The sequence below is a fragment of the Schistocerca serialis genome, chromosome 2, assembly GCF_023864345.2.
Source record: "Schistocerca serialis cubense isolate TAMUIC-IGC-003099 chromosome 2, iqSchSeri2.2, whole genome shotgun sequence".
NCBI lineage: Eukaryota > Metazoa > Arthropoda > Insecta > Orthoptera > Acrididae > Schistocerca > Schistocerca serialis.
In genome coordinates this window covers 114,069,617-114,095,838 of record NC_064639.1, presented here as the reverse complement: position 1 = coordinate 114,095,838, position 26,222 = coordinate 114,069,617, and the positions used below count along the sequence as shown (strand labels likewise).

Below are 26,222 nucleotides of genomic sequence, written 5' to 3'. Positions count from 1 at the left end.
TAGGGCTAGAGTGTCCTTATAAAGGTGCAAATATCGACCGTCTGACTGGATTACTGAATATGAAGTCGTTGATGACTGGTCGGACCGATTCATCCAAAACATCTCGGTGGCCATGAAGAACAGCCAAGTTGTTCAATCGCTTCTGTCCCATTGTTGATCGGAGATATGACTTCAGACGTCTAGGGGCGCTAAATGACCGTTCTGCTGTTGTTGTCGTGATTGGAACTACTTGGAGAAGCTTAATGCACTGCACTACTTCACATAACATTTCTCCAACTGCAGGCTCTTGTGTAATGTACTTTCTTACAACATGCATGCTTTTTAAGACCAGTTGTTTTTTTTTATTAGCGATATCGACTAACATGTTCAAGTGCAAGTGCAGTCTCTCAATGTCTAGGACATTTTTGAAAAACTCAGTTGATTTTTTCCAAATTTGTTTCACCTCTGTTTACTAAAAGCAAGCACTCTTGTTCAACTGCAATGACCTGTGTGAGTCCAGTTGAAGCAAACCGCTCAGTAAAGCAAGATTGCACCGTTCCACAAACTTCAATCTAAATAGCTTCGTACATTCCTTTGGGGTTTTGGAACTGTGCGGTGAGCTGGCTTCGTTGTTTTCACACTTCTTTGATACACTTCGATTCCGAGGAAGCAAAGGATCATCAGTTTGTGAAGGTTTTTCTTTTAAACACAATTCCCAAAAGTGCTCAAAATTATCACGCCTTCCATTCAGTATAAATCAAGCCCTCATATATTTTTTCCAGATCAGCAACACTTATATGAGGTTACTGAATTTTTTCATTGACATCCTCTACTGGGTTCATTGTATGGCAATAAAGACGTAAAAAGAAATAAGTCTTGAATTGTAACATTGACTCAAGGTAGCCTGCACATTTGTAACCTGCCGCTGTTTGTCCTCTGCAGAAAATGTTTCATAAAACTCCAGAAGTTCTTCAAAGTTTTTGAATATTCTCAAGATACTAGAAGCTCGGATAGCCCATCCAGTCGAGCAAAGGGGTCGTAGACCAGCTTGGTCGTTGGCGCTCTCACAGCTTATTGTTCTGAAAAGTCCCATCCTTTTGTTGGATTCCTTTGCTGTGTTTATTAAGTTCTTGGTTAAATCCATAATATCCCTCATAGACGTATGATGGCGGAGACTGTCTACAACTGCCAAGTCTAAAGTGTGAGCAGTGCAGTGCACATAACGTGCTTTTGGATGTATATCCAAAATTAACTTTTTTAGTGCTTTGAACTTACCTCTCATATTCGAGGCACCATCATAGCACTGTCCTCTTAAGTTATCCACTGAAAAACCTAGACGAGTAAAAACGTCTTTTAAAATACTAAGCAGAGTTTGTGATTCAGTGTTGGAGGTCTCGTATAAGGCAATAAAGTCTTCGTTGATGATGAAGGTATCATCGACAGTACGAATACAAAAGGACACTTGTTCGTGAATCGAAAAGTCATTTGTTTCGACAACCATAATAGAAAAATGTTCAGTCTTCTTGATTGAAGCCAATACCTTTCTCAACACAGACTTTCCCAGTAGAGCAACGATCTGGTTTTGAATGTCGTGGGACGTCCACTTATACCCCGAACGCTTTAACCAATCTTTAAACTCAGGTATGTCATTCTTTCGAAGATCCAACAATTGAAAAAAAATTGATTTTATATCTTCGTGCCCTCTAGTTGCTAGAAATTGCACGACAGTAAAAATTGTCTCAAGAGCTAAAAGGCCTTTCTTCATATCACTATCTAACTGTTCATTCCATTGGGAGGCCACACTTCGGTTAGTGATAGAATTTCTTTATGCGTAAACGTAGTTTCATGAAGATGGAATTCTTCCAAATTCCTTTTTCCAGTCAGAAAACTCTACGGAAGTAAGTGCATCTTCTTTCTTTGAAGAAAATTATAATACAATTTTAGCATCTGCTCTTTGCAGGTTTTGCAAAAAACTTCTTTGGTAGATGCTTCACACTCTAGCCATGCATATTTGATCAACCAAGACTTCTGAAATAACCTTCCCTTACCGGATTGTCCAGGTTTTGGCTGTGAACGGTTCTCGCCCGAAGACGACGAGGCAATTGACGACACAATAATTGTTGGAGGTTGACTTGCAGTATCATCAACTTCCATGCGCGCCTTTTTGGTAACAAATTTATACATTGAGAACCTAATTCACAATACAGTAAGAGACTAAAGCAAACGAATAAAATACAGTCATATAAAACAGCCCACTAGTCACTAAAGTCGGAACACTAAATACGCCTGCAGCATGCACTGAACGAAACTATCAACAATGAATGACTGCGACAGAAGGGTGGGCTTTATATAGCCGCGGCGCCGTAGTGTCTCGAAGCATCAAGGCGACGCGAGGCATAAGGTTCCAGGCGCCTCTACTCCAGTCCTTTTGATGTCGCCGCGGCCGCAGCGCTGGCCCGCCGGCGCCAGACTTTGCCCGAAAGTTCGTGCACCGGGACAAATTCTAAGTGTGTCTGGAGCACCGTAACACTGTCATGATTCACACCACTCGTTTTCAGCTAATCTGCTTACTACCGTAATACACTACTGGCCATTAAAATTGCTACACCACGAAGATGACGTGCTACAGACGCGAAATTTAACCGACAGGCAGAACATGCTGCGATGTGCAAATGATTAGCTTTTCAGAGCATTCACACAAGGTTGGCACCGGTGGCGTCACCTACAACGTGCTGACATGAGGAAAGTTTCCAACCGATTTCTCATACACAAACAGCAGTTGACCGGGGTTGTCTGGTGAAACGTTGTGATGGCTCGTGTAAGGAGGAGAAATGCGTACCATCACGTTTCCGACTTTGATAAAGGTCGCATTGTAGCCTATCGCGATTGCGGTTTATCGTATCGCGACATTGATGCTCGCGTTGGTCGAGATCCAATGACTGTTAGCAGAATATGGAATCGGTGGGTTCAGCAGGGTAATACGGAACGCCGTGCTAGATCCCAACGGCCTCGTATCACCAGCAGTCGAGAAGACAGGCATCTTATCCGCATGGCTGTAACGGTTCGTGCAGCCACGTCTCAATCCATGAGTCAACAGATGGGGCCGTTTGCATGACAACAACCATCTGCACGAACAGTTCGACGACGTTTGCAGCAGCATAGACTATCAGCTCGGAGACCGTGGCTGCGGTTACCCTTGACGCTGCATCACAGACAGGAGCGCCTGCGATGGTGTACTCAACGACGAACCTGGGTGCACGAATGGCAAAACGTCATTTTTTCGGATGAATCCAGGTTCCGTTTATAGCATCATGATAGTCGCATCCGTGTTTGGCGACATCGCGGTGAACGCATATTCTTGGCTTGGCTCTGAGCACTATGGGACTTAACTGCTGTGGTCATCAGTCCCCTAGAACTTAGAACTACTTAAACCTATCTAACTTAAGGACATCACACACATCCATGCCCGAGGCAGGATTCGAACCTGCGACCATAGCCGTCGCGCGGTTCCAGACTGTAACGCCTAGAACCGCTCGGCCACTCCGGCCGGCGAACGCACATTGGAAGCGTTTATTCGTCATCGCCATACTGGCGTATCATCCGGCGTGACGGTATGGGGTGCCATTGGTTACACGTCTCGGTCACCTCTTGTTCGCATTGACGGCTACTTTGAACAGTGGACGTTACATTTCAGATGTGTTACTACCCGAGGCTCTACCCTTCATTCGATCCCTGCGAAACCCTGCATTTCATCAGGATAATGCACGACCGCATGTTGCAGGTCCTGTACAGGCCTTTCTGGATACAGAAAATGTTCGAATGCTGCCCTGGCCAGCACATTCTCCAGATCTCTCTCGAATTGAAAACGTCTGGTCAATGGTGCCCGAGCAACTGGCTTGTCACAATACGGCATTCACTATTCTTGATGAACTATGGTATTGTGTTGAAGCTACATGGGCAGCTGTACCTGTACACGCCATTCAAGCTCTGTTTGACTCAATGCACAGGCGTATCAAGGTCGTTATTACGGCCAAATGTTTCTTAGAACTACTTAAACCTAACCAACCTGAGGACATCACACACATCCATGCCCGAGGCAGGATTAGAACCTGCGACCGTAGCGGTCACGCGGTTCCAGACTGAAGCGCCTAGAACCGCACGGCCACACCGGCCGGCTATTACGGCCAGAGGTGGTTGTTCTGCGTACTGATTTCTCAGGATCTATGCACCCAAATTGCGTGAAATGTCAGTTCTAGTATAATATATTTGTCCAATGAATATCTGTTTATCATCTGCATTTCTTCTTGGTGCAGCAATTTTAATGGCCAGTAGTGTAATTATTAGTTATTAACTCATTACTGGATGTATTTGAGAAGGTAACTATCGTCAAACAAGAAAAATAAAAAATTTCAACTTAATTTTGTGATTTTACAAAGGATAATATAACTAATAATTTTCTTAAATTATTGGGGGGCTCTGCCCTCCCCCCCCCTCCCCCTCCCCAACGAATTTTTGAGGGGTCTCGGGCCGCCTCAGGTCCCGTGGAGTTGGCGCCTGTGAGCCATCAGGACTGTGGGACATATATACCGCACCAAACAACGGTGTTTGAATGGTTATTGGGAAGTATGGTTATCGCCAACGTAGTTTCTGAAGGGGTTTGGGATGTATATTTACCACAAAATTAATCTGTCATTTGTGGTCCTTATTTACCACCAACTTAAGGTATCAGAAAACTTTTGGAATACGTTTTACCACCTCTATCTATGCCTGACATCTTGTGGTAGTACGCTGCACCAGGCGTATAAAAACTGCTATCACAATCAGTTTCTGTTTGTCGTGGGATCACTACTGTTGTCGGAAGACGTTGCTTTGCATCTGCAGTCTACATTATTTTGACCTGTATCGGCTCATACCTTTATTGCGTGATAAAGTTTCAAGCAGTGTTTACACTGTGTTAAGTACACATTAATAACGGTAACACACATTTTTTTTAAAAACAAAGTTAAAGTAAACAGTGTTCATTTTTTTACGAGTAATGGCAACACATTAACCAACATAAAAGGGAAGTGGAAAATCCATTACCACCAACTTTAATGCCTCACAAAAGTGCCATGGTGATATGTGTACCACCGTTGTGTTTGGTCCTAACCCACGAAAATAAAATTATCAAAAAATAAATATAATCAGTTGATCACATTTCTAATAGGACAGCAAAAAATTATCTTCGATGAGTTGCTACAAAAAATGCGCCCGTGAAAGGGTTAATGATCTCAGTAGTTCTGGGAGAATCAGAAGTATCTCTCGTTGTTGGCAAGCTGGTTGTTGTTTCTTCGCATGAGGTCCTTTGCCCGGTATAACACAGCGCTTGCTCGGCTCGTGTTAGTTCGTTCTTAGTCCCGTCACGGGAGATTTCTGAAATTTGCGAGTGTGTAGTTGGGGTCGTGTGACAACAACGAGCAAATTTGTGATTAGTTCGCAGTCTTTCGCTGGCAGAAAAATGTAGTACATACTTCGAGGGAAGGCAGACCCTTTGATTACAACACAACGGACATTACTGAGAGGATTCAGCGTGCGCGATGTTACAACAAAGCCAATAATTTAATCTATTGTAAGGAAGCTGGATAAACTGGTGTACTAAACAAAATGGTAAACACAGACCACCACTGAGTGCAGAGGTTAATGAAAAGACTAATGTTCGAAGGCGCTTGGAGAACTCTTCAAGGATATCGTTGCGTCGACCGAGCCAGGTGACAGGCATTTCGTATGAGACGAGAGCTGCCAAGAACTCGCCAGTGCGACCGTACAGAGCGCACATGATGCAAACATTGCAACACAGATAATGAGAAAAGAATGCATTACTGTCGATGGTTTCAGGTATTCCTTATTCAATGTCCGGACACTGTCTCCATAACTTGCTTTAAAGATGAGAGATGCTTCCATCTGTCAGGTTACATCAACACACAAAACATCAGGTACTGGGCTAGTATAAACCCCACATATCTTCAAGAAGAATATAAAAATTCCGATCCCAAAGAAAGCAGGCGTTGACAGATGCGAAAATTACAGAACTATCAGTTTAATAAGTCACGGCTGCAAAATACTAACACGAATTCTTTACAGACGAATGGAAAAACTGGTAGAAGCCGACCGCGGGGAAGATCAGTTTGGATTCCATAGAAATGTTGGAACACGTGAGGCAATACTGACCTTACGACTTTTCTTAGAAGAAAGATTAAGGAACGGCAAAGCTACGTTTCTAGCGTTTGTAGACTTAGAGAAAGCTTTTGACAATGTTGACTAGAATACTTTCTTTCAAATTCTAAAGGTGGCAGGGATAAATAGAGGGAGCGAAAGGCTATTTACAATTTGTACAGAAACCAGATGGCACTTATCAGAGTCGAGGGGCATGAAAGGGAAGCAGTGGTTGGGAAGGGGGTGAGACAGGGTTGTAGCCTCTCCCCAATGTCATTCAACCTGTATATTGAGCAAGTAGTAAAGGAAACAAAAGAAAAATTCGGAGTAGGTATTAAAATCCATGGAGAAGAAATAAAAACTTTGCGGTTCGCCTTTGGAATTGTAATTCTGTCAGAGACAGCAAGCGACCTGGAAGAGCAGTTGATCGGAATGGACAGTGTCTTGAAAGAGTATATAAGATGAACATCAACAGAAGCAAAACGAGGATAATGGAATGTAGTCGAATTAAATCGGGTGATGCTGAGGGTATTAGATTGGGAAATGAGACGCTTAAAGTAGTAAATGAGTGTTGCTATTTGGGAAGCAAAATAACTGATGATGGTCGAAGTAGAGAGGATATAAAATGTAGACCGGCAATCGTAAGGAAAGCATTTCTGAAGAAGAGAAATTTGTTAACATCGAGTATAGATTTAAGTGTCAGGAAGTCGTTTCTGAAAGTATTTGTATGGAGTGTAGTCATGTATGAAAGTGAAACACGGACGATAAATAGTTTAGACAAGAAGAGAAGCTTTCGGAAAGTGGTGCTACAGAAGAATGCTGAAAATTACATGGATAGATCACGTAACTAATGAGGACGTATTGAACAGAATTGGGGAGAAGAGTAATTTGTGGCACAACTTGACTAGAAGAAGGGATCGGTTGGTAGGACATGTTCTGAGGCATCAAGGGATCACCAATTTAATATTGGAGGGCAGTGTGGAGGGTAAAAATCGTAGAGGGAGACCAAGAGATGAATACACTAAGCAGATTCAGAAGGATGTAACTTTCAGTAGGTACTAGGAGATGAAGAAGGTTGCAAAGGATAGAGTAGCATGGAGAGCTACATCAGACCAGTCTCTGGACTGAAGACCACAACAACAGCAACATCTTCCACGAAACACCGCTGCATACGAAAAGGTTGGAGTGTGGTGTGCGCTGATAGCTTCCAGAATTTAGGCCCCATTTTCTTTGATACGACAGTTTATACTACAGTTTGTACGGGCATCTTCAATACATTTGTGGGGCAACTGGACGACGGCGAACTTACAGAACGTTATTTCCAACAAGACAGAGCAACGTGTCACACAAAAGCAACTTGTAACCAGTTTCTTTGGTGACCCAATAATCCCAAATAATAATAATAATAATAAAGAATTGCGGCCCTCCGATCACTTGACCTAACCCTTCCCCCTGGATTTTTTCTGTTGGGAGTATTTTGAAAGCTAAGTGTACAAGAATACATCATTGTCAACCGCAGAGCTCCATGATGTCGTTACACATCATTCACAGAACGTCGCGGAATAGCGAGAAACGAATGTAGTTGTGCATCGATACTGGTGGAGGGCATTTCCAGCATTTGCTGTGAGGACTTTGTGTGTATGTATGTACGTACGTATGTACTCTCCAAATTGTGTATTATCACCTCCAAAAATTGGAAATTTGTCCCATTATTCGCTGAAATATTATGACTCAGTAAAGTAGTTCAGGTCTATATGGGTCGCAATGTATAATTCTTATTGCACGCTTATTCAGCTACTTTATGTCCGTGAATTAGGCTCGTTCCGTAGGCCAATTTAGCGACATACAAGGGCAATTTTAAAAATAAAGAACATTGTTTTCTCCAGGAATTTTTATTCAAGTAATGAAAGGAAACTTACCGGGAGTTTCAAATTGAGTATTTGGTTTTTAAGGCTTTCTGGGCTTTTAAGTTTTTCTAGAATTTAAGTTGGTCAGATCAACTGGTAGCAGAAGCACACATACATGGCCCTTTATGAACCCTCAAAGATAAAAATTGCATGGCGTCGGATCGCGTAAACGTGGAGACCATGTGAAACAAGCTCTGATATCCAGCCTCTTACGACCAATCCAGCAGTCGCTTATAACAACGTTTAACCAATCACGTAATGAGTTACACCAGTGAGGCGGCGTACTAGCTTGCTGCCAAATACAGTTCTGTGGTTCAGCTTCTTTCAGTAGTGGAAGGAGCCATAGGTGTAGCGCACCAAAATAAGACACATCATTTACAGTTGCTACACTGAAAAGAAAGGTCCACACACTTTCTGCCAGGATATTACACAAAAAACATTCGAGTGTGGGGAATATCGTTGCAACTTTGCTATCTCCAAGCCTGTTACCGCTTCATTAGATAGATCAGAGTTGAGCAAATTGCCTTCGCTAGATCTATATCTGGCTAAGCCTTATTTCTGTTCTCGCCTGTGAGGGGTAACTTAATTCTTCCCACACATACACACGATCACACTTGCATACATAGTTTGCAAATAAAAAAATCACAATAATATTTATGCAAATATTTAGATAGATAAGTTATTTCTCTGTCGTGTTTGAATGGTTGCGCAACACTGTAATTGGAGTGAATTTTCTTGTGTAAAATTAAAAATGTTTAAAACTGGTGTGAATTATGGATATGTGTGTAAAAGTGAAGATCGTAAGGAGGCAGTAACATGGAGAGTCTATCGCGACATTGCTACTGCATTCAGTTCGCGTATCGACAGTTCAGTCTCAGTTAATATACACTAAGTGATCAAAAGTATCCGGACACCACAAAAACATAGGTTTTTATATTTGGTACATTGTACTGCCACCTACTGCCAGGTACTCCATATCAGCGACCTCAGTAGTCATTAGATATCGTTAGAGGCCAGAGTGGGGCGCTCCGCGGAACGCAAGGACTTCGAACGTGGTCAGGCGACTGGGTGTCACTTGTGTCACACATCTGCACGCGAGATTTACACACACTCCTAAACTTCCCTAGTTCCACTGTTTTCGATGTGAAAGTGAGGTGGAAACGTGAAGACACATGTACAGCACAAAAGCCCAGGCCAACCTGGTCTGTTGACTGACAGAGACCGCCGACAGTTGAAAAGGTTCGTAATGTGTAATAGGCAGACATCTATCCAGACCATCACATAGGAATTCCAAACTGCATCAGGATCCACTGCAAGTACTATGACAGGCGCGAGGTGAGAAAGCTTGGATTTCATGGTCGAGCGGCTGCTCATAAGCCACTCTTCTTGACGGTAAATGCCAAAGAACGCCTCGCTTGGTGTAAGGAGCGTAAACATTGGACGATTGAACAATGGAAAAACGTTGTGTGGAGTGACGAATCACGGTGCACAATGTGGCGATCCGATGGCAGGGTGTGGGTATGGCGTATGCCCGGTGAGCGTCATCTGCCAGCGTCTGTAGTGCCAACAGTAAAATTCGGAGGCTATGGTGTTATGGTGTAGTCATGTTTTTCATGGAGGGGGGGGGGCTGGCACCCCTTGTTATTTTGCGTGCCACTATCACAGCACAGGCCTACATTGACGTTTTAAGCACCTTTTTGCTTCCCACTGTTGAAGAGCAATTTGCGGACGGCGATTGCATCTTTCAATACGAACGAGCACCTTGTTCATAATGCACGGCCCGTGGTGGAGTGGTTACACGACAATAACATCCCTGTAATGAACTGGCCGGCACAGAGTCCTGATCTGAATCCTATAGAACACCTTTGGGATGTTTTGGAACGCCGACTTCGTGCCAGGCCTCGCCAACCGACATCGATACCTCTCCTCACTGCAGCACTCCGTGAAGAATGGGCTGTCATTCCCCAAGAAACCTTCCAGCACTTGATTGAATGTATGCCCGCTAGAATAGTGGCTGTCATCAAGGCTACAGGTATCCGGATTGTGGAAGTTTTGATGTGCATGTCCTTGCTATGCTAATAAAATAGTATAGCAACGTATAATGCTTGTTTTGGTCCTCACAGTAAGTAATTTAACAATAATGAATCTGTTCGCAGTGAACTTCCTGAAACACGGAGATCAACATTCATGTTCCATACCATCACTGTAGTTCACGGTCTCATGGTGTCTCTTGGATGAAATAGCACTGTTATCTCCGTGGCACATAACCTCTGCTGTTAGATATTTCCATTTTTGTGATGAAAACTGTTTGCCACTCTCTTCTTTCCAACGTCTTGTGAATCTTGACCTCCTGTTGTCTTTTCCACTGATCCTTATACTAATTCTTTAGTCTTGAGTCTTGCTTCTCGATTCTTCTCTCTAGCAGTCTTTTCATTTGATGATTCTAAATCACTGAGCCACTTCTTAAAATAATCTGCTGGCAACGTCTTCGTTCCGATAATCTCTGCACTCTCAAAATTCTCTTTTGCACGTTACACCTTCCCATTATTACCACAAAGAAAACCACCCCTTTTCCGCTGCAAAACATTGCTGTTTTCTACTAATAAACCGACAAATCCCATCCGTCCGTCTTTACAACTGAACTACCCAGTTTCAACCTCAACTGTTCATCTTCATCTGTCGCTTATGTCTACCTATCACGCCGCAGCACATACACTGGTGTCCAAAATTAAAGCAACAAATCGTTATTTCCCCGTACTTGTCTTATTCACGATATAATCATCAACTAGATGCCCGTATAATCTTGTTCTGCACGGAAAATGGCATTACGGTCAACGGACAACCATGCCAACGATGACGTCAGGGCACCTATGAAACGAGGTTGTTTGCCGTGTAGTCCCACATCCACAATCGCTGTGTACACAGTCACAGACGGAGCAGTGTAGCACAGAGAGAATCCTACCAGATTCTCTGCTCTCGAGAGCCGCAGACAGAACGGAAGCAGGATCGTCGCAAGCTGATATGGACCGATGGCTTAGTGTGAATGGTTCCGTTGTTTCTCGGACGTGGCGACAGTTTCTAGAGACCGAAACTGTATCCCGAAGACCAGGACAGGGCCGACCAAGTGTGACTTCAGAGGAGAGGACCGCCATTTCGCTGTAAGGCCACGACAGTACCGTCTTAGCCGCGGCAACTGGCATGTGAGTTGGCAGCATCCACTGGACGTGTTGGCAAACGGCGTGCAGAAGGCTTCAGCAGAGTGGCTTTTATGTCCGAGACCTGCTTTATGTGTACCTCTGACGCGTCTTCACAGAAGAGAACGTCTAGGGTGGAGTCATCAACATGCCACCTGGACGGTCAAACAGTCCAAATTTAGTCTGCAGAGTGATTGTCGATGGATTCGCATCTGGAGGGAACGTGAAAAAACGATTTAGGGACCCAAACATTGGAAAGAGACCGATATCGAGGAGGATCCCAAATCGTGTGGGAAGGAACTATGTTTACCAGTCGAACCCCTACTCATGAAATGTACGGGTGAGTCGGCAAGGTTTAACTGCTGTCAGATATGGTGACGATATCTTGGGACCTCATTTGCCGTTGTTGCGAGATGCTGTGGGCCCAGACTTCGTATTGATGGACAATAATGCTCGACCTTATAGAGCACGGGTGGTTGATGTTTCCTTGGAAATGGAAGATATTGAACCTATGGCTTGGCCTGCTCGCTATCCCTATTTGAATCCCATTCAGCATGTCTGGGATGCACTAAGGAGGTGACTTGCATCACGTCAGCATCCACCAACCAAAAGGATGGGCGTTATTGCTTCAACATGAGACTGATGACATCATTCACTGCGTGCCCCATCGTTCTAAGGCCTGTATTGCTGCCAGAGGGGGTCACACCCCATACTGAGCACATCAACCAGTTGTCGGATGTGTATGCAAGTTGGAAAAAATGAAGAACGCTACAGTCTGGAACCGCGCGACCGCTACGGTTGCAGGTTCGAATCCTGCCTCGGGCATGGATGTGTGTGATGTCCTTAGGTTAGTTAGGTTTAAGTAGTTCTAAGTTCTAGGGAACTGATGACCACAGCAGTTAAGTCCCATAGTGCTCAGAGCCATTTGAACCATTTTCTACTTTACTATCATCTGTTTATACTGTTTTGTGGCAAAATAAAAGCAACCTTCTAAAATTTTTGTTTGTTGCTTTAATTATGGAGAGCAGTGTATTAAATTTTCTTTAATTTGTACCAATGTATACATACATATGTATATAAGAAAGAATTCAGTAAGATATAAGCTAAGTTAGGTCAACATTAGACAGGATGGTCAGTAGCAGTCTGAAAACATTGTAAGGCTGTGCTGAGAAATAACTCTTAAGGAAAAACTTGGTAAGTTGCGCCGTTTCCGATTTAATTTTAACTGATATTAGGCAATCTGCCGGTTGCGCGCGCAAATTCCAATGGCCCGTCAGGGACGACGTCGCCAAACGAATGCTTCGTTTGATTTCCCAAAACTGAGAAAGAGAGAGCGATACAAACGGTAGTAGGGATCGTACCCGAGCCACAGACTGAGCGTACATTATGTTATTTAGGTAGTGGAGAAAATATCCGCCACGGAATCAAAAGTTATTAAAGGTAGCAAAAGTTAGCCGCCTCGCCCCGTGCGGTGGATGAACCGCTACTCGCCTCGTTAGCGGACACCGATACCGAGCTGGGGTGCCGTCACTGGACGCCCAGATCCCCTTGACTGATGCCTGTTGTTGACATCGACGTCGGCGCTACGCTGGGACATGAGCATCAGAGGCCAGCTGCAGAGTGACGGGGGCAGGGAGCGTGACAGAGTACAGGGCCGTGACTCAACGGGGGCTGTCGCCCCGGATGAGGCGATATTGAACTTGATCAGATGCTGCGGCTGCAGTTCCTTCCCACGCGCTTTGGTGACGCATTAAATATTTGCGGTGTGATGCAGTAATTTCCGCGGTCACGGTGAATCAGTCTTTATTTGATAGTATCATCATTGGAGTATAGAAAAATCAAAATAACCATCTGTACAGTTAGTTACAAACAAGGGCGATTATGTTAAGAAGTTGAAAGCAAGGGCGGTTGTTATGTTAAGTGTGCAATGATAATTACACTGCTAAGCGCAGAGGAGAGAGTGGACAGGTGAAAACAGTACATCAAAGGCCTCTACGTTGGTGAGGATTACATGATTGAGGAAAAAAATGAGAGGAGAATCGGTATGGAAGATGGTGGGGGTTCCAGTATTACAACCAGAGATTAATAGAACTTCAGAAGGCTTCCGACCAAAGACGGTAGAAGTGATAGATAACATTACTTCAAAATTTCTGAGATCTTCAGGGAACTGGTGACCAATTGACTGCTAAGGATTTGTCTGATTGCATGACTGAGGAAATAATGGGTTCAAAATGATTTAAATGGCTCTGAGCACTAAGGGACTTAACATCTGGTGGTCATCAGTCCCCTAGAACTTAGAACTACATAAACCTAACTAACCTAAGGACATCACACACATCCATTCCCGAGGCAGGATTCCAACCTGCGACCGTAGCGGTCGCGCGGTTCCAGACTGTAGCGCCTAGAACTGCTCGGCCACCACGGCCGGCGAAATAATGGGAGTCAGTATGGAAGATGGGGGGGTTCCAGTATTACAACCAGAGATTAACTTCAGAAGACATCCGATAAAATACGTTGTAAGGGATACATAACATTACTTTGAAATTTCTGAAATCCTCAGGGTAACTGGTAACTAAGTGGCTATTAAAGTTGGCGTGTAGAATTTCTAAGTCTGGTGACACACCATCTGACCTTCGGAAAAATATCATCCACACAATCACGAAAACAGCAAGGTAAAATAACTGCGAGAACTATCGACAATCCGCTTGATAACTCATATATACAAGATGCTGGCAAGAATAATACGGAAGAAGGGAAGAGAAAATTCAGGGTATGATATACGACGATCAGTTTCATTTTCAGAGAGTTAAAGACACCAGAGAGAACAGTTCTCACGTTGTGTCTGATAATGAAAGCAAGACTTCAGGTAAAACAACACACGTTCATAGGATTTCTCGACCTAGGAAAAGCGTTTGACAGGATATAAGCCCCAGGATGTTCGAAATTCTGCGAAAACTGGGGTTTTAAGCTGTAGGGCAAGACGGGTAGTATTCAATATGTACAAGAACCACGAGGGAGCAATAAAACTGGAAGAGCAAGAACGAATCTCTCGGATTAAAAACGGTTTCAGTCAGTTATGCAGCCTATCGCACCTACACCGAAGAACATTCGCAGAAATGAAAGAAAGGTTCCAGAGTGGGATTGCAATTCGAGGTGAGAGGATATCATTGGTAAGATTCGCTGATGAGATTGCTGTCCTCAGTGAATGTGAAGAAGAATTACAGGATCTGTTGAAAGGATTGAACAGTCTAATGAGAAAGATGAAAGTAATGAGAAGTAGCAGAAACGAGATAAGTGAGAAATTTAACAACAGAAATTGAGGACCGCGGAGCAAAATAACACGACGGATGAAGGAAGGAGGGCATAAAAAGCAGACTAGCACATGCAAGGAGGGGTATCGTGGCCAAGATAAGTCTGCTGGTTTCAAACATCGGCTTCATTCAGAGGAAGGAATTGCTGAGAATGTACGTTTGGACCACAATATTGTATGTTAGTGAATGACAGACTTTGAGAAAACCATAACAGAAGTGAATCGAAGCGCTTGAGATGTGTTGCTATAGAAGAATGTTGAAAATTAGTGGACTGATAAGATAAGGAATGAAGAGGTTTTCTGCAGAATCGGCAAAGAAAGGAACATATGGAAAACGCTGACAAGACAAAGCGACAGGACGATGAGACGTGTGTTAAGACATCAGAAAATAGCTTTCATGGTACTAGAGGGACTTGTAGAAGGTAAAAACTGTATGGGAAGGCAGGGTTTGGAATACATCCAACAAATATTTGGGGCTGTAGTGTGCAAGTGCTCTAGTGAACCAGTGGGACTGACGCCTCGAAAAATTATCGTTTCTCTGTTGGCATCGCAATGATAAGCGAAACACCTTACAACTGGAGATCGAAAGTCGTAGGCTTTCTGATACGAAGACACAACATTTTTGGATTTGAAACTCAATACCGCGGATTAGCTTACGACTCGCAAAGGAATGGAAAGTAAAGATGCAGATCTGGTGGAAATGGCAGGAAACAACATTTTTCATTCAGAGCAGCACTACCATTTCCATAATTCGCCAGACCAAAATGATTCCACTATTATGCTCGAAAAGAGAGATGAAAAAAGCCCAATTCATTTGAAGCTCGTGCTCTTAAAAAAAAAAAAAAAAAAAAAAAGGAACTTCTTTTGTTTTTCATTCCGAGCTTGTGAGAACAGGATGAAGTGTTGTAGTATTCCGTCGTTTTCAACCAAATACTCTCTTTCAAATCCTGAAGATGGCAGGGGTCAAATAGAGGGAGCGAAGGGCTATTTACAATTTGTGTAGAAACCAGATGGCAGTTATAAGGGTCGAGGGACATGAAAGAGAAACAGTGGTTGGGAAGGGAGTGAGAGCTGTAGCCTATCACCGATATTATTCAGTCTACGAGGGTTGGAACTTTAATAGTGGCAACTATTTATTTACAGCTCGTACAAAATAGATACGTGTTTCAAAGTTTTACTGACGTTCAAAGTAGTCATCAGCATTGTGTATAACCCGTTGCTAGCGATATGTAAGTCGTAGAATGCTCTTAGGAGTGCCAGTTGTGCTGGCAGTTCGAGCGGCGCGGTCTATTGCTCGACGAATTTGTAGCAGTTCTGAAGCGAATGCCGTGAAGTGTTTCCTTCAGTTTAGAAATCGAGTTGAGCTCACGAGGGCTTAAGTCAGGCGAGTGCAGTAGGTGGTATAGTACTTAGCAGCCACATCAGTCAAACAAATCAGTAACAGCTTGCACTGTACGTGCTTGAGCATTGTCCTGCAAAATGATGGTCAGATCCTGCAGAAAGGGTCACCACTTCTGTCGATATGCTGTTCATTTTTGGAACACAACCTACGACCAGCTCCCCCTTCAAACGTCATACTTTGTGTGATCTTGGAGACGTGTGGTCGCGCGTTATCGTGGAACGCTATCACTCTCTCCGTGAACAGCCAAGGCTGTTCGTCCTTGATGGACTTATGTAAGCTACAAGCTACGGAATGCCTCACAGGACACGTAACTGTCAGTGGGTTTTCTGTGCTCAAGGAATTCCGAAAGTGTCGACCCCGGACGTCGAAAAAGACGGTGACGGTCACCTCGCCTGCTGTAGGCACTGTTTGTTGTTGTTGCGGTCTTCAGTCCCGAGACTGGTTTGATGCAGCTCTCCATGCTACTCCATCCTGTGCAAGCTTCTTCATCTCCCAGTACCTACTGCAACCTACATCCTTCTGAATCTGCTTAGTGTAGTCATCTCTAGGTCTCCCTCTACGATTTATACCCTCCACGCTGCCCTCCAGTACTAAATTGGTGATCCTTGATGCCTCAGACCATGTCTTGCCAACCGATCCCTTCTTCTAGTCAGGTTGTGCCACAAACTCCTCTTCCCCCCAATTCTATTCAATACCTCCTCATTATTTATGCGATCTACCCATCTAATCTTCAGCATTCTTCTGTAGTACCACATTTCGAAAGCTTCTATTCTCTCCTTGTCTAAACTATTTATCGTCCATGTTTCACTTCCATACATGGCTACACTCCATACAAATACTTTCAGAAACAACTTCCTGACACTTAAATCAATACTCGATGTTAACAAATTTCTCTTCTTCAGAAACGATTTCCTTGCCATTGCCAGTCTACATTTTATATCCTCTCTATTTCGACCATCATCAGTTATTTTTCTCCCCAAATAGCAAAACTAGTTTACTACTTTAAGTGTCTCTTTTCCTGATCTAATTCCCTCAGCATCACCCGACTTAATTAGACTACATTCCATTATCCTCGTTTTGCTTTTGTTGATGTTCATCTTATATCCTCCTTTCAAGACACTGTCCATTCCGTTCAACTGCTCTTCCGAGTCCTCTGCTGTCTCTGACAGAATTACAACGTCATCGGCGAACCTCAAAGTTTTTATTTCTTCTCCATGAATTTTAATACCTACTTCAAACTTTTCTTTTGTTTCCTTTACTGCTTACTGTTCCGTAAAACCAAGGATCTGACAGCAGAAGCATATAAAGAAGAGGTACTCACTCTGCCGGGTTGACGGTGAGGACGTCGGTGTAGATCTTGAGCAGCTGTCCACCCAACACGTAGCCCAGCGCTGGCCCGATGATGGCCGTCGTGTAGTAGATTCCTGCAACACCGCCGTACAGGCTTTTTACTCACAAACCCGCACATTATCATTATTATCGCATGCATCAATTACAGTAATACACATTTAGCAAAACAAAGAGAGAGATATAAAAATGAATATGTGAAATTATACACAGTGCACAAGTTTTAAAACGGCTCAGACTACACTCGGATGTTGATGGACTCGATCCAGCGGAGTGCCTCGTGGGATGCTTGATGGAGCTTCTCAATGCCACCATGGAATCGTCTGATTGGGCATTCATTCACAATGTGGCTCATTGTTTGGGTGTCACCACAGTCACACACACTGTCACTTGAAAAGCCCCACTTGTGCATGTTGTATTTGCACCTACCCTCTTAGATCCAGTATCTGTTTAACTGCACCCACACCACCCTCGGTTGGTGGAAGCCTGGAACTGGAACTGTTGGATTGTCTACAAGTTCGTGGTTTCGGGTTCTTGTAGCTTGCCACTCACGTTTCCACTCTGCGTCCTGGTCGAATCCTGTGGATAGCATTTGGACTCTCATATGCTGGTCTTCTAGATTTGAAGCGTTTCCTGGACAGTGATAGCAAATTGTCATGAAGAAGGATCGAGTTGTTTTCACAAGCTTGCTGACAGAGGATGTAAAGAGCAGCCTTTCGACGGAGGTCTGGTGGACAGATGTTTGAAAGCACTGGTAGCCAGCATGTAGGTGTAGATCGGACTGAACCACCAATTACTCTCGTAACTGAGTTCAGTTGGACGTCTACTTTCACTACGTGGGCGCTTCGGCGCCAAACTGGTGCACAGTATTTTGCCGCAGAGTATAGGAGTGCAAGGGATGCTCCTCGGAGGACTGATGTGGTTGCTCCCCATGTACCGCCTGCCAGCTTTCTCACAAGGTTCACTCGTGTTTGTATCTTCTTGGCCAAGTTGGAAAGGTCTTTTTTGTATGTTAAAGTTCTGTCCAGATTGGCTACCAGGTATTTTGGGCTTTCGTTGTATCTGACTGTGCCAAGAGGGCCGAACTGTGGGCTAATCTTTGCTGATGAAAGGCGATTAGAGAGGTGGAACAGGCTTACCTCGGTTTTGAAACATTTGGTCTCAGTCGCCATGTCTCAAAATACTCAGAAAGTTTAATAAGGCTGTTCGTTAGGCGTTCTTCGCATTCAGGAAGGTCTTCACTCTGATATGAAATTGCCAGGTCATCTGCATATTGAAATTTTCGGCAGGTCACCTGTGTGGAGGTTGAATAACACTAGAGCAAGAACAGAGCCCTGAGGTAATCCGTCATTGAGTACATGCCATCTGCTTTTCTCTTCTCCTTGATGTACTTTAAACCGCCTGTTGCTTAGCACGTTATATAAGAGGTTGCCTAGAGTTTTGCAAGGTATTGCTCTCAAAAATTTCAATAATAGGTCCTCGCACCACACCATATCATAAGCTGCTGACAGGTCAATGAACACTACTCCAGTTTTCTTTTGGTATCCAGATTCTATGTGAGTAGTCAAGGAGAGCACATGTACACAGCAGCTTCTATAAGGTCTGAATACAGCTTGTTCAGGTTGTATCATAGCATGGCCAGAATGGACAGTGTCTCGAAAAGAAGTTGTATGACGAACATCGACAATGGGTAAAAGAAGAATAACTGAATGTAGTTGAGTACTGTGAGTACTGGTGAGGGAATTAGATTAGGAAATGACACGCTGGCAGTAATAGAAGGGCTTTGGAATTCGGCCGCGATCCTGCAATGACTCCACTCACCAAGTGGTGTTACTGCCACATATTTATCGTAGAACCTCTGCCTGTACAGTTCGGCAACCACAAGTGGAAACATTAAAGACTGTTAAGTTTAGGTCAGCCCTGGATGCGCTCTCTCATAAGGCAGCTGCTCACGACAAGCAACTGGCCTTTGTGGCCGAGCGGTTCCACGCGCTACAGTCTGCAAACGCGCGACCGCTGCGGTCGCAGGCTCGAATCCTGCCTCGGGCATGGATGTGTGTGATGTCCTTAGGTTAGTTAGGTTTAAGTAGTTCTACGTTCTAGGGGACTGATGACCTCCGCTGTCAAGTCCCATAGTGCTCAGAGCAATTTGAACCATTTTTCGCGACAAGCATGAAATCCGGGTTCGCGTCCCAATTGTCACAACATATTCATTCTAAAGATAAAAGCATGCACTCTATGTTGTTGTTGGAAATGAAGGACAATTCATGTAGTTGAATGCTGTGATTCAATTACAAAGGAAATTTTGACCTGCACTGGCATTTCACAAGTACCACTAGTTATCTATGGCAAAACGACTTTTTATAATATGAGTAAGCCTTAAAGTAGTAAAGGAGTTTTGCTATTTGGGGAGCGAAATAACTGATGATGGTCGAAGTAGAAAGGATATAAAATGTAGACAGGCAATGGCAAGGAAAGCGTTTCTGATGAAGAGAAATTTGTTAACATCGAGTATAGATTTATGTGTCAGGACATCATTTCTGAAAGTATTTGTATGGAGTGTAGCCATGTATGGAAGTGAAACATGGATGATAAATAGTTTGGAGAAGAAGAGAATAGAAGCTTTTGAAATGTGGTGCTCCAGAAGAATGCTGAAGATTAGATGGGTAGATCACATAACTAATGAGGAGGTATTGAATAGGATTGGGGAGAAGATGAGTTTGTGGCAGAACTTGACTAGAAGAAGGGATCGGTTGGAAGGACACGTTCTGAGGCACCAAGGGATCACCAATTTAGTATTGGAGGGCAGCGTGGAGGGTAAAAATCGTAGAGGGAGATGAATACACTAAGCAGATTCAGATGGATGTAGGGTGCAGTAGGTACTGGGAGATGAAGAACCTTGCACAGGATAGAATAGCATGGGGAGCTGCATCAAACCAGTCTCAGGACTGAAGACCACAACAACAACGAGTAAGCCTATATAGTGATGTACACAAATCTCCCTCAGTCTATCTATTACTGAAACCGTATCAAAATTCGTAAATTAGATCTGAGATTAGTTTCCACATAAAAACGCAGCGGTGGCCTTTAATCAATATATTGTATTATAAAAGTGTACAATGTGCATGCCGCTAAAACTCAGAAACGATTCCCGTTACGATCAAGGGAGTTATATGATGTGTTAGCCCTCTATGTCCCATCCATGAAGTAGGTGTACGTTCTTACCTGCAGGGCACGCTTTTGAAGATAAAAGGGATTAAATGTTTCACCCTCTAGAAATTTCTACAATATTCCAGAACATTCGAGAGAATTCGAGAGCATTCCAGAACATTCCAGAGCATTTCACAACATTCCAGAATGTTCCGGAATGTTTTACAGTGATCTGCGATGTTTTGGATTGTTCGGGAATAGGCTGGAACATTCGGGAAGATTCCAGAATGTTCAGGAACACCCCAGATCATTATGAAACATTCCAGAACAGTCTTGAATGTTGTGGAATGTTCTGGATTTGTGGACAATTTGAAGCCATTTTGGTATGTTTTAGAATTCGCCAAAAGTCTTGATTTTTGCATGCGAGCAAAGCCACGGGTAAAACATTCATCCTAAATCCTTGAAATGATTTCAGTCAAATTTGGTACACATATTAGTTACAGTCTGGAAAGAAATACTATAAGGTTAGAAACACCAGCCTCTTATTCAGGTGGGTGTGATAACATAGAGAGAGAAGGGAGGTCGAGGAGATGGTGAGAAAAGGAGCAGGAAGGACAAGACAGGCACATATAGGAGGAGGAGGAAGAGATAGACACAGTACGCAAGCTAGAAATGGACAGAGAAAGTAAAGGGAAGGAGATGAGTAGAGACAGGGGAGAGGAGGAGATGGACACAGAACAGAAAGGGGACGAAGTCAACAGGGAGGGGGGCGGAGAAGATAGAAAGAGGGGAAGGAGGAGACGGATGGAGAAAGGGGGAGGTGGTTATCGACAAACAGAGGGGAAGGAGGAGATGGAATCACAGGGAAAGAAGGAGATGGACAGAGGGAGGAGGGAGCAGATTGACAGAAAGAAGGAAGAAGAGCAGGAGATGGACAGAGATTGGAGGTTTATTAGGTGGACAAAGAGAGGGAATGGTGCAGATGGATAGAGAGAGGGAGGGGTGGAGGTGATGGACACAGATAGGATGGTTGGGTAGAGAGAGGAGGGATAAGAGTTGCATATTTTTTTCCGTTATTGTATTTCGACTCCCCCCCCCCCCCAAGGGGGCGGGCTGGCAGAAGCTTATTACGCTGCTCAGTAGCCTACAGACTTTTTAAAACGTAAGAAGAAGTTAAGAAACAATAAAAGCAGGCAATAAAATGGGGACTTAAATTGTAAAACGGTGGAAAATTGTGGAAAGTTAAAACATAAAGCAAAGGGTTGGCAAAGCGAATAAAATACACAGGATGCAGACAGGTAACATAGTAGGCACACAATTAAAAAACATGGCGACAGTTTGGTTTCTGTTCGCAAGAGATATAAAAGCACACCCAGCGACAGTATGATGGCCGTTCGCAACACTTCAAATAAGACACACAACACTGAACACTCACTGTAAACATTGCACTAAAATGTTGGCACAAAGAGGACCACCATAGCCTAGGGCAGATGGGGGGGGGGCGACCTGGACAGATGAGGGGGAAAACAAGGAGGGAGAAGAGGAAAAACGAAAGGGGGGGAATCAAAGGAGGGAGAGGACTCATAAGGGGAGAGGGGCAGGGCAGATGCGAGACGGAATGGGAAAAGGCAGAGGAGGGAAATGCAAAAGGACTCAGGGGAGAGAAGGGGGGGCAGAGAGAGGGTAGGTGGGGAAAAAAGAGGATGGAAGGGCGGGGGAGAGGGAGCCCGGGAAAAGGACTGAGGAAAGGAGGAGGAAGAGTTGCATGAAGAGAGAGGGGATTAGTAAGGGGAAGGAGGAGATGGATATAGAGAGGAGGAGATACAGAGAGGGTGCAGGAGGAGATGTTCAGAGAGAGGAGGGAGGACGAGATGGACTAATAGAAGACTAAAACTAATATATACCCGTGCCACGTCGGGTTTCTCAGCTAATTTGTAATATGTACAGAATCTAGTCAAGCTGCGCTGCTCTCTGGAGTTGCGACTATTTTTCCCGCCAGATACCGCCTCGCCGCTTGCTGACCAGCTCATAAACTCCCTTCATTGCCACTAGATGTCACTCGAAACATCAATTCAATATGGAACGAACAGGTAACAAAACATAAAATGCACTCACGCCATTACTATAAATAATACGTACGTGCGCGACAGCATGCGCTACCTAATATGTTCCAAAACGCTGCGCATGAAAGCAGGATTTTTCCAGGGCTCATACCTAGAGTTATATTGGTGACAGGAGATAGGGTCACGTATTTTGGTTAGTCCTTGGACTAGGAACCATTTGCATAACCAACACAAGGCTCGTCTGACTCTATCTTACTGTACAGTGTCAAACACGTCCTTTAGTTTAGACAAATGGAGAAAACCGCTTGGTTCTTTTAGCATTATATCTTGTCAATGGTGCGCATTAAGGGGTTTAAGGAGGCATCATTTTTGTTAATGGGGGTTCCTGAGAAAACACGAAAAATGTGGTTTTTGGGTACCAAAATTAAGCCGTGGATTTCAAGGTGGATATGCACAGCAAATGGCTGTAATTTTTGTGATACATTCCTAAGACCCCGATCTCGATAACCTTAAAAATTGTCTTGATATTTTCATCCGTTTCAGAGATACATAGGTCTAAAGTTACCCTACCTGTATATGTAAAATACGCACGGAGTATCTGGTGCGAGGCGAAAATATAGTTGGTATAGCGACGCAGCACGGGGAAATGCGCCATAACGTGTCTCCATTATGATCATATCATTAGTAGGGTTCTGGGAGCTCCAATTTGCAGTAGTGAAGCACATGCGAAAATGTTGTGCGTAAAATCCTGTCTGAGGTGTAAAATTAGTTTTGCGTTATTTCAATTTCATATACGTAAACTATCAAAATTTTACTGAACCCTGACGTTCTTTTAATACGCGTGATTTGCCCAGCTGTAACAGGGAAAAGAAAGGAACAAGTGGAAAAATGTTTCTGTCGGAGCTCCTGTTTAAAAGACTTTAAGTGAGAAGGCTGGTACCATCTGCGTCATTCTACCTTCCTCCGCACATTTAAAAAGTTTCCCAATAATATTGTCATGTGAACATATTTAAGATTTTGATTCTGAGAGACAAGAGACAGCGCCAGTGGGAAAGAGATTGAAAAGTGATAAATACTAGCAAATAACAGACAGCTGCTGTGGTGTAAAAAGAAGGAAGAAGACAATGGCTGTGCGAGTGAAAGAGAGAGAGGAAGTGTCAATGGATTATAGTTGACAGAGACAAAACAGTGCGAGAAGAGAGCAAAGTATGCAGTGCCAGTGGGTGAGGAATAAAGAGAAGGAGAAAGAGGAAGTGGGAAGTGAGTGAAAGCCAGTGGTAATGAGAGACACAGTCTATGATAATTATAACGAGAAACAGAGAGATAGTGACTCAGAGAAGAGATAGCAGCAGTGGGAAGGAATGAATGACATAGTAGCACTAAGAGAGATCAAGAGGGGGAAAATGTCAGTGAGAGGAGACAGAAGTAGAAGGGCAGAACGAAACAGACTGTTGATGTGAGGCAGGAGATAGTGACAGAGAGACACAAAGAGGTAATGAAAATGAGATGGGCTGAATGAGTGAGATAGAATGAGCAAGCGGAAGTGCGTTGGTGTGAGCGACTTTCAGCGATGTACTAGTGGGTATGAGCGAGTTACAGATAGGGTAGCTTATGCGAGTGAGATGTGAGTCTCATGTTAAAAAGTGCACGAATACGTTGGCACGGAAATTTTTTTGGCAAATTTTTTAAAGGTGCCGAAGAAGGTAGAATAAGGCAGCTCCTACCCTACTTTTCACTTAGAGTACTTTAAAACAGGAGCGAATTAGCCTTTTGTGTACTGGCAGATTGTATATACAAACCTTCCTCACGGTTCAGTCTACTGGTGAAAATCGTAGCAGAATCCCTACAGTAGTTCCTGAAATTAGTTATATCATACAGATAAGAAAACGCGGTGGTGCCTTCACCTTACAATGTGTACAGATGGAAACGGTGTTATCGAGAAGTGCACCTAGTAAGACTGCTATCACTGTAATAATTATATATCATTATGGCTAGTTTCATCATCACTATTGTTATTATGTCCGCCTCCATAGCGCAGCGGTAGGGTTACCGCCTACTACGCAAAGGGGCCCGGGTTCAATTCCCGGCAGGAGACTGAGAGTTGTGTGTCCTTCTTCATCATTTTCATCATCATTGACACGCAAGTCGCCGAAGTGGCGTCGACCAAAAATACTTGCAATACAGTGGCCGAACCTCGAAAGGGATATCCCTGCCAATAAATGCCATACGATCATTTCATTTCCTTTCGTTGTTATTATTTGTATCTTCAATGTTACTGAAACAATGTTTTCTGCATGGCGCGAAAAATTTGAAAGCGAACTTCTAAAATGACACCTGGAAAATTAAGAGGATGCCTGCAGATCCTGATCTTGGCAGATAAAAGAAATGCATAAGCATTTTTACATTTTAAATACATTGCATGATACTGACTCTATTGTCGTCACCAAGTGCTCTTTGTGTCAAAGCAGCTACATATCCCCATCACAGGACTGAACAAAATTAGGCAACATTCAGTGCAAATAATGGCAACACAGATTAGCAACAATTTACAATAATATATTTACAGAAACCTTAAGAATACTTAATGTTAGTACGAAGACGGTGCATGGCCACAGTTCAGAGTTCACTTGCACTAGTCCATCTTTAACTCTTTGTCAATCATTAATCCAATGTACAATAACTACGACCATTGTACGATTTCCAGTTTGGTTCTTCTTGCCGGCGACAGTAGACACGATCCTCATGCTTTCCTGATAAACTGTCGATACTGTGCTGACACGGTCTGAGTGGAACCGTACATCGATTTATGTATGGGTTTGGAGGATGGCTATACACTTGGGAACTATTTGTATGACGTAAGGCAAATGAACAAAATAGCCCTTGCCCGTGGCGCCCTCTGGCGAGGCTAACTGCAACTACGGTGCGCCTGAGTTGTAGGCAGCTCCGTGTTCCGTATCTTCTGGAGGACACAGCAGAATCCTATCTCGGTTCCTCGACTGCGTTACGTATTGTACTCCTAACGTCCTCCAGGCGTGGTTGGCTCGCGGTTGCTGTGAAACCAGGTGAGCAGGCCGGAATAGGTCCCTGGACAGCGGTGCTACCTGCTGCAGGCGCCATCTCTGTCTGCTGCACGGCAGTAATTGAGAGCTGTCGTTAGGCGCCAGTGCCCTCTGGTGGGCCGTTCCCTCCCAGGCAAGGAGGCTTCCACGACGGAGCGCCGTAATCACACGGGCTGCTCACGCTGCCCGTTTCCCCAATACATATTACCAGCTCTTCCTCATTTAATCAGCATTTACCCCTAAATCAGTACTCCGCAAGACAGTGTGGCGAGATTACGAAGCAATAAGAAAATTTCTCGTACTGACGCAAAGATTGCGTCGACTCTATTGAAACTTTGATATTGTTACACTGGAACCTACTACCGAAGACATCGCGTTAAAACCAGCAGACCCGAGCCAAATCATGGCAAAATCTTACATGCCTAACTTAACAACGACCACCTCACCCAAGCACCCACCATCAAACCATGACCTCCATACAGGTCCCTTTCAAGGACGTTAAGAGGTTGGTATCTGGTTCCTGGTTCACGCCAGATGAAAACCCAGCGAGAATCACTGTTCAGACTATACCTGGACTCGTCCGTGAACATAACCTGGGACCACTGTTCCAATGACCATC

The 26,222-nt window shown here is 43.9% G+C and overlaps 1 protein-coding gene across 2 annotated transcripts in view; it reads right to left on the bottom strand.

The window, feature by feature from the left end:
• The window catches only part of LOC126456793 (solute carrier organic anion transporter family member 4A1), a 552,827-nt gene that overhangs the window by 204,492 nt on the left and 322,113 nt on the right, over positions 1–26,222 (bottom strand). For both annotated transcript variants that reach the window (XM_050092582.1, XM_050092583.1), the window contains exon 4: positions 17,306–17,408. In XM_050092582.1, the coding sequence (XP_049948539.1) occupies positions 17,306–17,408 (103 nt within the window). The remainder of the gene's footprint in view (positions 1–17,305; positions 17,409–26,222) is intronic.